This window comes from Cylas formicarius, unplaced genomic scaffold (genome assembly GCF_029955315.1).
Source record: "Cylas formicarius isolate icCylForm1 unplaced genomic scaffold, icCylForm1.1 PGA_scaffold_12__32_contigs__length_19106922, whole genome shotgun sequence".
Classification (NCBI taxonomy): Eukaryota; Metazoa; Arthropoda; class Insecta; order Coleoptera; family Brentidae; genus Cylas; species Cylas formicarius.
The window spans coordinates 16,987,914-17,001,394 of record NW_026844225.1 but is presented as its reverse complement, the minus strand read 5'-3'; the positions used below and the strand labels follow the sequence as shown (position 1 = coordinate 17,001,394).

Genomic DNA, 13,481 nt, shown 5'->3' with positions numbered 1-13,481 from the left:
AAAACCACTTACATTCTCGAAATAATTTTCCCAGGCCATAAAGCTTGCTCATTTGAATACCCGTATCATTTTAGAAATCAAACAAAAAACATTCTAACACCTTTCGCATTGTCGAAACGAAATTTATATGCCGCGGCTGGCGCTTTTTTTTTTTCGTGGCAATGGACGCCGGTTTTTCTGCGAGTGAAATACGTAGACCGAGAAAATGAATCTTGACGCTTTTTAACTAGGAGAGCCGCTTTATAGGTAGAACATCTCACGTCTCATCTACTTTATATCGGCGTGTTAGCTTAATGAAATTTTACGACTCCCATGTAGTTTGAGCATGTTTATTGCATAAGCCTGGACTGTATTTTCATATGTTTTTAAACGGGAGATTTTTGATAGTATTTTGTTTGTCGCGAATTTTACGATCATAGAAGCGGCAACCACGATTCTCGAAAAAAATTGATTTTACGAAAAAGTTTACACGAATTAGCCGAGTCGGGTAAAGTTAAGAGCGTTACCGAAGTTCAGTTGAAAATAGACCGACGGTATTAGACGGTACGACCTAAATATTTACAATTCTCTTCGGAATATTTTGCAGACGAAAGGATATTAATGTCGAGTTTTTGTTGCAGCCATACTTCAAAGGACGACAGTCGGAATCGGACAAATGAAGATTCAAGGAGTTGCCACTTGCCAGTATTTATGTATGGATGAATGCGGATTGTTGTATGGTTCGGTAAGTGCCCGTTGGATATCCCAGGTGGGGTTATAAAAAAAGCAAACTATAATACGTTCTTCGAGCATCCTCCATCGTTCTTTTTAACTACGCTGAGCTCGTAAAAAAAATAGATTTCCTGTATATTACGAGCAATGGAGCAATGTAAAATTTTACTTTGGCACATTGCGTGTGTTTCATCATATTTGCTTGATTTTCTTTCCACAATTTCAAAAATTATTGTAGTATTCTGTTGTGATCTTTTTCGAAAGTACTGGATTCTCGAAATTTTTGAACCTAAAATTAAAAAAAAAAACGGGAAAATTTGTTTTTATTATTTTATTTCTAAATTTCAGGCTAAAAAAAAATAGAGAAAAGAGAAGCTTTATCTTTGAAAACCCTAAGGTGTTCTTTATTTGAGTCGTTATCAAAAATTGTTTAATTGTTAATAATAATAATAACGAAAACTTAAAGAAAACCCCGCAGGAATGAAATTTGTTAAAAAACGTTTTCTATTAGTAAAATTCATGTTAAATATTAGGGGAGAGAGAGCTTTATCTTTAATGTCGTAATAATCCTATAAACATAACTTTTCTAAGTGCTTAAGTTTAAATAATAATTGAGTTAGACCGGCAACATGTATTTTTTTAAATATTAGCAAAAAGCGAAAAAAAATGTCCAGGAAGGAAACAGAACCAAGTTATAGAAAATAAATGTTACCATTGCTTCATTGTTAATAATAATTTAATGAAAGGGTATCATACGCTTTTTTTTTTCCTAAAAAAAAAAAACATGCAGGAACTAAAAATTGTTAAAAATATTTTTTTATTTGTAAACTTTAAGTAAAAAAGTAGAAGAGTAGAGGCGAAAGAGTTTTCGCTTTTAAAACGTAAAGGGGTGTACTATTTGAGCAGTTATAAAAGATAAATTTTACCATTGTGAATATAGTTTTGAGGAGAACCTAGTAAAAAAGTTTGAAAACATCTGTCAAAATGTGGTTTAAAAATATCTTTCAGAACTAACAACACAATAGGAAAATATTTAAAAAACAATCAAACGAAATGTCCAATATCTCAAAAATCAGGTGTTTACAGGTTGAAATGAGGATCTTGTCCTAAAATTTATATTGGACAAACAGGTAGACCCTTCAAGAAACGCATTAACGAACATAAGAGAGCGTTTAAAAACAATAGTCTAGATTCTAATTATGCTATACACTTAAACACAGAAAAACACGTTTTTGACGCCAATTTTGATATTTTATGTACAGCCACAAAAAGTAGAAAATTAAATTTATTGGAAGCCATGGAGATTAACAAAATGAGACATTCAAATGTATTGCTTAACGATCAATTAGATTTAAATACCTCTCATTTATTGAACTTAAATTCACACAACAACATTAATTAAGGTTTTATGGTCATCTTTCGGTATATATAGTAGTAGGTAGTTTGTTTTTGATTTGATAAATACAGGCTATTGTCGAAACAATTGTCATGTAAAAATATGTAATTTCGTCAAAATCTGAACTTTTAGTTTTTATTTATTTTAATAATTAAATAATAAAAAAAACCCGCAGAAATGAAATTTCTTAAAACAAAAAATATTTTTAAATTTCAAATTGAAGACGGAGATTTTTCTTTTAAAAAGTTATTAGTCTAAGGAGTTGTATTATTTGGGCTCTTATAAAAAATCACTTTTACCATTTCTTAATTGTTAATAACAATTTAGTGACATGGGCAACATCGGAAATTTTTCAAATAACTAAATATGAAAGGAAATACACGCAAAAAGGACATTTCTTCAAAACATTTTTTATTAGTCAATTTCCAGTTCGAAAAAGTAGAGTACTCTAAGGGGTTGTTTTATTAGATTGTTAATAATTGGTTCGTTATAAAAAATAACTTTTATCGTTGCGTAATTGTAAATGATAATTTAGTCAAATTGGCAACGTACGAATTTTTTTTAATAATGAAAAATTAAAAAAAAAACAGGCACAAAGGAAACTTGTTAAAGAGCCTATTTTATTAGTAAATGTAAAGTGAAAAAAAAAAGGAGTAGAAAGAGAGGACATAATTTTTCTTTACTTTGCGTTATTACTGCTCGACTATTTATTTATATAATTGATATTTTAACGAGGTGCCGAAATTGTAAACCGCAATCGGAGAATTTCGAGTTCGCAACTGCCGTTTCATATCGTAACCAAATACGATGCTGTTGTTTCGATTTGCTGATTCGGAAAATATGATTGGCCACTTACATAAAGCTCGGTTAAAAATAAATCAGGTGCCAATCCGCAAGCGGGATTAGCTTCGCGAAAATAGAATTCGAAATAAATGTAGTTATCCGCCATTGTGCAACATTACTTTAAATACCGCGGAAGTTATTAGAGCTTCTCACTTCTTCTGTTAATTATAGGAATAAGTTAAGACAATCGGTCTCTGTGTCCAAATTTTCTTTATTTATATTACGGTGGTATTAATAACCGCTTGGTAGTGACGCATCGCTCTTTCGAACCTCTTTGCGGTTTATGTATCTGTAAAGTTTGGGCCACGCGAATTACACTGGTTGGCAATGAAATCCTCCCTTAAAACATTTTATGATAAATATAATGATTCAAACGTTTTGAATCTATCCCCGTTGGCCGATTTTTTCTGTCACGTCTAGATTTTTCGATATAATTTTTTGTATATTTCAATTTTTTGTTTTTCAACGTTACAAAAAGTAAATATACATATAAAATGAGTTTCAGAGAGTTGTCAGAGAAAGGAGGGAAGTACCGAAGGTGATTTTTATGGTAGTAAATATGCGCATGCGCAGTATTCATTGTGACACTACAACAGTTCAGTGAAAACTTGTCGTTTAATTGTTTACCTTTTATATCAAATATTTTGGTAAGTTTTGCATAAAGTTCATGTTCTCTACATTGGATTTAAGTATTTGATGTGTAGTTTGAGTTTTTTTTTTAAGTAGAGCCAATAAATATAAAATAGAAGTTTGAAAGTTGTTTTAAAATTAATTTTATGTGATTTTAGGTTACACAATGCAAAATGTAAAAATTCCTACTTGTTTTTGCTACATTTGTGGGGAATACATACTAAAAACGGCGACATGTCATGACCGATCTGGTTAAAACAGCTTATAAGCTATATTTTGGATTTTCTATCGATGAGCGAGATAAAAGTTGGTTGCCAAAAGTATGCTGCAATAGCTGCTCAAGAACGTTGAGAGGTTGGCTTGAAGAAAGTCACAAATCCATGCCGTTTTCAATGCCATTGATTTGGAGTGAGCGTCAAAATCATGAGGATGATTGTTATTTCTGCATGACATCTACACGAGGATTCTCGAAAAAAAATAGAGATAAGATTGTTTATCCGAACGTCCTATCTGCCAAGAGACCGATTCCTCGTGATAAAGACACTCCACCTCCAGTTCCACCAGTTAATGAGAAGGCTAAAAATAAAAATATTTCAGGTCTACAATCTCAATCGAGTTTTCTTTCTGGTAGTACATCTTCATCTTCATACACTTTATCTGGATCTTCATGTCCATCTACAGAACCTCATTTACTTGAACACGGCGACTTAAATGATCTTGTTAGAGGTTTGGGACTTTCAAAATCTAAGGCACAGTTGCTCGGATCAAGGTTAAAACAGTGGAATTTATTAACTAAAAGTACCATAGTTTCATATTTTCGTACGAGGCAAGAAAGTTTTACAAGTTACTTCTCCAAAGAAGATGATTTTGTATATTGTAATGATGCTGCAGGGCTTCTTCAAGAACTAAAGGAAATTTTACTTCATAATGGTTCAATGTGGAATATTTGTGCTGATTTAAAAGTTGTCGCTATACTGACTGGACTACAAGGAGGATACACAAAATTTTGATGTTTTCTTTGTGAGTGGGATAGCCGCGTAAGAGACAAACATTACAAAGTAAAAACCTGGCCATCAAGAAAAAGTTTGACTCTTGGACTTAAAAATGTTTCTCATAAACCGCCACCCCTTCACATAAAGTTGGGACTCATAAAAAACTTTGTGAAAGCTATGAATAAAGATGGTGTAGGTTTTCAATACTTAAAAACAAAATTTCCTCGAATCAGTGACGCGAAATTGAAGGAAGGAATTTTTGTAGGTCCGCAGATACGTGAGCTCACGAAGTTGAGCAAAGCAGAAAAAAGAGCTTGGGTAGCGTTTGTGGAGGTGTGTCAGAATTTTCTTGGGAAGGCAAAAAGTGACAACTATCAACAAATCATTCAGGAGCCACTTTCTGCTTATAAAGCTTTATGATGCAATATGTCACTCAAGATCCATTTTTTAGATTCGCATTTAGATTTCTTTCCTGAAAATCTTGGAGCTGTATCAGATGAGCATGGTGAAAGGTTTCATCAGGATATAATGCAAATTGAAAAACGCTACATTGGAAAATGGTCAACAGCAATGCTTGTTGATTTCTGTTGGTCAATTCACCGAGAAACTCCTATGAAGAGGAAGAAAACTACTAAATAATTTGAATTCTATCATTCCATAATGGAATAACTCACGATATTTATTAGTTTTGTTAATATAAATTAGAATTTTTTACTGTAAAACTCAAGCAGACACATTTTTTTAGAACAAGGAGAGAATTTTTTTTTTGCAGACCAGTGTTATCGAAGCGATCTATTATTCCGATTTACATAAATTTCTAAAAACAGTTTCGGATTACATTCCCGCCATCATCGTCCCCGTTAAAAGCGTGTTTGATCAGCGACCACGCGAAGGTAACAACACAATTAGCGCGTCTGAGCTAACCGGAAAACCACACTACCAAGTGCTTCAGACGCTCATACAGGGTGTTCAAATATTCCGATTTGTGTGGTTTGCCTTTTCTAACTTACAATTACTTAATCATGTTGCAACAAAACGTGCCTTATTAACCAAAACTAACCTAAATCTCCAAGATTACTGTCGTAGAAGTAATAAAATAATTGTTTACTGACTAGAACAGCAGATTTTAAAATAATTCTACAACTAGACTTCAGGTAATTACAGCGTATCAGGAATTAACTATTTTAGTTCATTTTCAAAATTGCAAAAAATTGTCCGAATTTTTATTTCAAAATCACCTATTTTTTATATTTCTGTTTAAACACCATATACATAGTTTTTTCAATATTTACCTTTAATTTGTTATAATACGGCCGATTATTATAAATTTTCGCTTCAACTTAAACTGAGAAAATACGAGTAAAAAACTTGGCCGGTAAGTATCGAACCTTATAACCATTGGAGAACTTATTACTAATTATATCATATGTTATCTACATAAATATTACCCCTGAAACTTATGTTATACAATTTCATCGCCATTTTATGGATGCAACCATTTTTTTTAAAATCCAGAATGTAATGTAATTTACGCAATCAACTGTCGCTTAAAAGCAGTAAATAAGCTGTACGTAATCTCAAAAAAAAAAAATGCAGAATAACAAAATAAAGAGAAAACACCGGCTAATACGCGTTTTATGTTCGATACGGTATTAATCCGCTTAGAACGAGTATACGAAATGTCACATAAAGAACCTACAGAGATCTACATAGCTTATCGAAATTACTTTTCGGTCCTTTTTCCAAATAGACAGACCCGCTTAATAAAATATGTCCGACTCCATGCTCAGGTCTTTATATCGCCGCGTATGAATATTTTTTTCATTTGTGGTTTTCATTAGGCACGTGAAGTTTAACAAAAAAGTGTAATCTTCTTACAGCCAGATAGTATTCCATCTAGTGCGAGATTACAAGGCAGTTGACAATAAAGCGATTTGTCGACAACGACTTTTATCGTTATATATCAACCGAGCCCCCCAAGCCCCCACGCCCCCCGACTACCATGTTATTCCATTGGAATTTTTGGAGCTTGTGAAACTGAGATTTCAAAACAAAAAGCAGCAACGCAGTTAATACATAAAAAATAAGGGCGCATTTCAAAAATACGTGTTAACAGAAATCATTGGCCCTTTGTTACACCCCGATAATAAAGAATTGAGATTTATAAGATTGCCGTCTATTTATAGAGAGAACTCATTTAAATAAAACTAAAAACGTCCGAGCCTGACGTGGCTCCTAGTTAGAAGTAAGTTGTGGCCAGCCTAACAATACATTCCATATAAGGAATAGGATATTTGGAAGGCGACAGAATGGCCTTTATGTACGACCGTGTCGGTACTATCTTCATAAGATTTTATTACATATTGTCTGCTTCATTCGGGGTTCTTCTTTAAGCGCTTAACAATGTCTACATGTGTCGGACAACACTTCCTATGTTATTTAAGCGAGGGTAAATGTTACTTTTCGGCTTGTAAAGTTGAGAAATTTTAATATTAAACAACGTACCGCAGGCCGGATGTCCTACAAATGAATCAACCGTCGCGGGTATTATTTATTTAATACTTTTGAAAAATGCTCTTCTAGTTGCGACTGACGCTCAAAGCGAAAACTAAATCTCCAGCAACAGTGACAGATGAGCTGACAGCTGAAGGCGCGCGAATATTTAAATATATTTGAATACCATAAATTCTAAAGGCAGTTCCCATTAACAAACATTGAAACATATACCGATGTATATTATATGTATCTATATAGGATATGAAACTCCATATGAAAAACGCATGGGCTGACCAACGCTAATCGATTCTATGGGGAATAAAGCTGTTTACGATTTTTAACGGTCGACTTAACATATAACGGGGTCGTTTTTTATGCACTTGCATACCCAGGTCAGAAGTAAGCAACAGAGAAAAGTTTGTAATACCGAAATTGCATTGAAGTTTTTTTGAATTTTATGAAACGCTCTATATATTTTCTCCGACGACGAAGTGTAAATTGTTTAACTTTGTTGTATTAAATTTGACTGACCATAATAAAACTTTCAAGTTTAAAGACCATATATATTTTTGGAAGTCTGGGAAAAAATATATAACACAAAGGTTTAACTTTAGGTCCCCTTTTTTTAATCATTTTCATTCGCAAAATACCTGAAATTTTTGAGTATTTTAAAAATTATCTATCGTTTTGTTTTAGTTTGTTCATTTCAGAACCGGTCTGATACGATTTGCACATGCGTAGTAATGTAATGTTTTGGTTTATTCAGAGCTGGTTCCCGAACTAAATTTTTTTGTTTTAGTTCATTTCGGATCGAGTTTTATTAATAGGTATACTCCAACCATTAGTAATTTCAATCTCCTCTAATCCAACTTACAGTTTGTTTTGTTTACAAGATAGACGTAAAAAAAAATATCTTTACAAATTTAATAACGGAGACGGTATAAATAATGGTTACTTTTTTTGTAAGTACTTTCCACCACCTCACTAATCTAACACTTTTTTTGGTCGGTAACATTATAGAGAAAAAATCGATTCAATGTAGCTGAAAAACTTTAAAGCTGGCTTCTGGAGTCCAACGTCAAACGAAATTTCTCAGATTCCAAAAAGTGGAAAATCGGTGGAAAGTGATGAACCCTTACCACAGAAATTTTACTGGAGTCTGAGACTCTGGCATATTCCCAGAGACCAGAGACAGACGGACAAATAAACAAACCAATGTACATGAAAATGTTGAAACAAAGAAAAAAAAAAGTAAAACAGTTGTGCAACGAATTCATGAAGGCACCAGCAGGTGAAGAAGCTATTGCTTTGATGCGCGAAAGAAATTAAATCGACAAAAAGAGAGATCAAAAATTTAAAGAAAGATTTAATAATTAACTTACTTTTTGGAATTCCTCAGTTTGAATTTTTTATTACAGCTGGACCATTAAAAGTCGATTTTTGTGTTATTGAAAATAAAAAAATTGTGATGTCTATTAAATAAAACATAACTTTTGTAAATACCTAGTAAGTTTAATTCCTTACTGCGACATGTTTACAACTGCATCTCTAATTCTTATCGCACATAGAAATTCACTTAAATTCAGACCTATAAACGCATATATAGTATTTTTTTTAATTAAGAAAGTTAATGTCTTCTTGTTGTTGACTTACTTTTCCACATTCACCGTAACAAGAGACAAATTCAATATTGCAGAATGACCAGCTCCCTAAAATATACTTGGAGCAGTTCTGGAATTATTTTCCAGTTCAGTTTTATCTGTAATTTTTATACCAAAACAAACCTTATATTGTGATGGAACACAACCATGATTATCCTTTTCTCTCTGCGTGTTGCACAGACTATTCAGCTGATCTGCGTCTCTTAGCAATGCAAATATTGATTAGTCCAATTTATCGTATTTTCAATTTTTTCTCGTTGCTCAGAAATGAAGACCTATTTATTTATGATAATTTGACAGGAATTATGCAGATAGGGTATGCAAATATAAAACCATGGCCCTGTAGATAAAAATTATAAAATAGTTTCTTTGCATTTTGCTGGGTACTGCTAATCTGTTCAACGTTATTTTATACCAAAGCAGAAATTATTACCCGCATAGAAATATAGTCCGGTGCAGCGACCCACATAAAAGAAAAATAAACGCGACAAAGTATGATATTGGCAACAGCTTTGGCCCTTCGTACATACCTAACCGTATTACACGCGCTTAACGTCAAAGTTTCAGACTCCGCAATTGTGTTTCAATGAAATACAGCTATCGCAAATTACTTGTCAAAAGTGACCAAGGAAAATGAACCGAAAATATTACGCTCTTCGTCTGCGATACCTGCAAGGACGTATTTCTGACGGTATAGCCGATCGCTATCTGCGTTTTCTATGTTCTTGCGACATTGAACGCGTCACGTTGACCTATTTATTTGCCATAAGGGTGTGCGAGAAGAAAAAAAAACAGATTTACTGGAAATTGGATATTTCGAACATGGAAATTCCTGTTGTCTTGTCAAAAGCGCGATTTTTATTGGCGGTTTGCGCACCATACGGTCGTGGTGTTTTCATTGGGGCTGAGAGAAATGAGCCTTGACTAAGATATTTATGAAGGGAGATTAATTTTGCCGATTGCGTCGGTGGATGTTAGCGAATGAACAAATGTTTGAGTAAACGAGGTGTGTTTTAGAATTACCAGCGATGTTTGACGATTTGTTTTCGGTTGTTGCAGGTCGAATTCGGAGATGAATGCATCTTTAATGAAACCATCGAGGAAACAAACTACAACAAATACTCGTCAAGCAAATACTCGAACGAACGACGGACATTTTATTTAGCTCTAAACCGTCGGGGCCAGCCTCGAAAAGTAGTGATAAAAGCGCGTCAACAGTTGGGCAAGTTGTCTTCGTACGCGCGTGTCTTGACGCGCACAGTGTCGTCCGAGCATCCGATGCGACACCATGGACACCAATGTCCATCACCTGGCGCGTTGCATCACTCTCAGACACCGAACGACCCTCCCAGATGTCGAAAGAGGAAGAAAAAAAAGAAGAAGAAACGAAAAAATCAAACAGACGAATTCGAAATGAGGAGTGATGTGAGCCACAATAACGGTACCGCGAGCAAAACGGTACTGAGCCGTGTTAAGTGCGACAGCGTTGACGCGAAAGACAACGACGAGTGCCAAAGAGACTTAACGACTAAGAAAAATACAAAATTTAATAGTGAGAAATCGTTAGTTAATAATCCGAAAAAGAAGAAGAAGAAGATTAGAAAAGGTGTTAGGAAAAGACTTGAACAGGTCAATAGTTAACTTTTTTTTCTCAGAATGTTTCTATTATTTTCTACGTAGTCTAATGACGTTTGCGGTAGATTTGATGATATGGATACTGTATTAACAAACGCTGGATGGATCTTCTCAATTTATAAAAGTCTAAGTTTACGGAAATTATTATATTTTCGATTTGTTCTGCCAAAGAATGAGTACAAAACTGTTCAAATTTACTTCTAGAAAATCTAAAGACTTTACGCAGTTTCTGGTTAGCGTTAGAGCCTGTCGGTACCTCCAAAATTTATATAGACTGAAATTAAACCAAATAATTGTTATTAGCTTAGTTATTAGCTTAAGGGTGGATGGATGCATTCTAGAGGTTTTTTAAAAAGTATTAGATGTGGTAGAATCACCACCCAACAAAAAATAAACCATCGGTGGATAAAACAATTTCACCAGACGCGGTAAAAGGTTTAAAATGCGGTTCTTTTTAATTGCGCTCTTTGAACTGTTTTGGAGCCTTTCTCAGGAACATAGATGCAGCTCAGGTTTTTACAATAACAACAATCATCGTAAATTATAACAAATAAACCTCGGCCAAGGACTTCGCGTCCTTCACAAGGCGTGCAAAGTTTTTTTTATTTTTAACTTTGGCAAAACAAACTCCCGACTATATACCTACGACACATTAGCTGTGATATGTGTTAAGTAATAAAACATGAGAAGGTCTGCTTGGAACTGTATGCATTTTCCGTTAGAATTTTAGTAGATTTTTAGTGAAACGATACTAGTCAATTTTTGTCGTCGATTCTCATGACAAATTTTGCAGTCGATCCGCATAAGAATCTTTTTCGAAATGGGGCAAAAACCTAGTTATACTATTTATTAAATATTAACAAATCTGTAAACACACTAACACAAGACTAGACACTTTAAACATATTTTCAACAGATTGCTTATAACTTACTTCCGGCTTGGTACTACATTTTAAGTAAAATATTTACAGTTCCAAACTTGTGATACAATGACGTATTACTATACTGGGAATCCTGAATTTGGGCTCGATAGAACTATATATACAGGATGGAGTACGAAGTCGTTCAAATCGTGATACCTAGAGAAAAAAGAGACTATTTTAATTATAGGCCGTATCAAAATATCAAAAAATCAGTATTAAATCCGCAAAATGATTTATTTACCAAAGAATATCGTTTCATTTCTAATTCTTTGTTCTCTAGCCTATCAAATGCATGATGTTTTCTTGTAGATTGATCGTGTAGATAATATTGAATGGGTTTTTTATTTTGATTTTGAAGGAATACGCGTTTTATATATAAATAACGTGTTTTACTTAATGTTTCAATGCTTCAACTTCCCTTCACCGCATCTATTCCTACAAAGTCGTGTTTTCAGAAATTGAGTTTGTAACCAATTACTAACCATTCGAAACTATGTAGACTGACAATCGATATATAAAAAAAACAGGTGGATCAAAGCCAAGAGAGTACAACCACGACCACGGCAATGCCTGCGTCGACGACAACCTCCGATGACGTCATTAATGACGAAGACTATGGAATGGAAACATCAACGCACTTAGACTGGGAAGAAACGACTGGATTGTCGGACGTTTCGATGGCGGTGGAGAAAAATGCCGCCGAAAACAATCATTCGACCAATAATTCTGACTGACACTCTCACTTTCGCGCAACACTATTCGTCTTCCTTTTATTTATTTCTACTATTTATTGTACGTAACTTGTAAATACTTATTTTGTATAAGTCAAATATACCTCACTGCTGATATATTATAGCCTTTTCATTTTTGCGATAGACATTTAGGAAAAACGTCAAATCGAAAGCCGCTTGAATAAATATTAGCTCAACGACCATTGGCGTGTCAATTTTGAAGATTACGGCCGTGTAAATAATAATCCGCTGTATGTAAATTTGGCGTTTTTGTGTTCAATAATAATTTTCTGGCCACTCAGAATCTCAAATCAGTTTTTTAATGTAAAACTTTCTCTTACTTACTCCCATCCCTGTTGTGGAATAAATAAATGCTGTGAATTCCCTTGGATATATGTTGTTACGCTTAGGATCAGATCTATTTGTTTTGTATTTTAGGTAGTTACTTGAATTAGGTGAAAAAAAAGATGCTTTTCCAAGCATATTTCTAAAAATTGTCAAAAAAATTTAATCGCCTATTTATTTGTCATTTAGAAAGTAATTTAGAGATACATTTTGGGCAAGGCGCGACGCACTCATTGTAAATAGTAATGTTTAAATTTAAACGACAGGCGTTGTAAGCAATATTTACCACTATCAGTCAGTATTATGTTAAAATAGTTTAAATGTAAAAATCGATCAATAAAATTTAACGATAGAATTGAAACTTTGTCTGAATTACTTGAGAAGCGTCAAAGGTCGATAGAAAAGAATTCAGTGACGTTCATTTTCACGCCTCTCATCTCTTTCTCCCTGTAGTTTTTAATTTTCTATGATATTTTTTTGCAATTTTGTAATAGTCGTCTTCTAGGGGTGTATATGATGCCACTGAGTTCTGTTCCATTGACGTCGCTGCTAGTTCATTTAGCATTACCCAGGATGCACCACGAGGAGGCGAACTAGCACTGCATCCCACAAAAATCTACTGGTCTTGAATAGTTACTTTTTATGAATACGGAACCTTTGGTTTTGAAGAAAAAAAAAGTGTAGTCTTTAAGATATAACAAATTAAGACGTTCAGATAGTCCCAAATAAAGGGATAAGGACCGTACATACGTTATCTACCCCCGTGGGGCTGACATCGTTATTTCTCTATTAGAAAGGTGTAACCACTCGCTTAACCCTGCGAGCATCTTCTAGCGAGGCTGCCAAATGTAAACTAAAACACTGAACTACTTTCAAAAAATACTCGCCATTCAAATTTTTTGTTAAAAAACGATGGAATAAAAACCCAAACGCCATCATTTTATTCAAAAACTATTTTTTATTCCGTATCTGATATAAACCCGAATCAAAGCACTCGAAAAATGAGCGAGGCGGCAACATCGCAAGGGTACTACACGGGTAACTGGTTTGCATAAAATATTTATTAGAGGCGGTTGAATGGACTACAAAGTACCAAAATTCTTCGGAAGGGTTGATTTA

General features: G+C 34.0%; 1 protein-coding gene across 1 annotated transcript in view; it reads left to right on the top strand.

Moving 5' to 3' along the window:
- LOC132708726 (protein let-756) overlaps positions 1-12,691 on the top strand; it is a 73,536-nt gene extending 60,845 nt beyond the window's left edge. Inside the window, exons 2-4 of the mRNA XM_060681262.1 lie at positions 621-724; positions 9,789-10,358; positions 11,814-12,691. Of these exons, the coding sequence (XP_060537245.1) occupies positions 621-724; positions 9,789-10,358; positions 11,814-12,020 (881 nt within the window). The 3' untranslated portion in view covers positions 12,021-12,691. The remainder of the gene's footprint in view (positions 1-620; positions 725-9,788; positions 10,359-11,813) is intronic.
- The last annotated feature ends 790 nt before the right edge of the window (positions 12,692-13,481 follow it).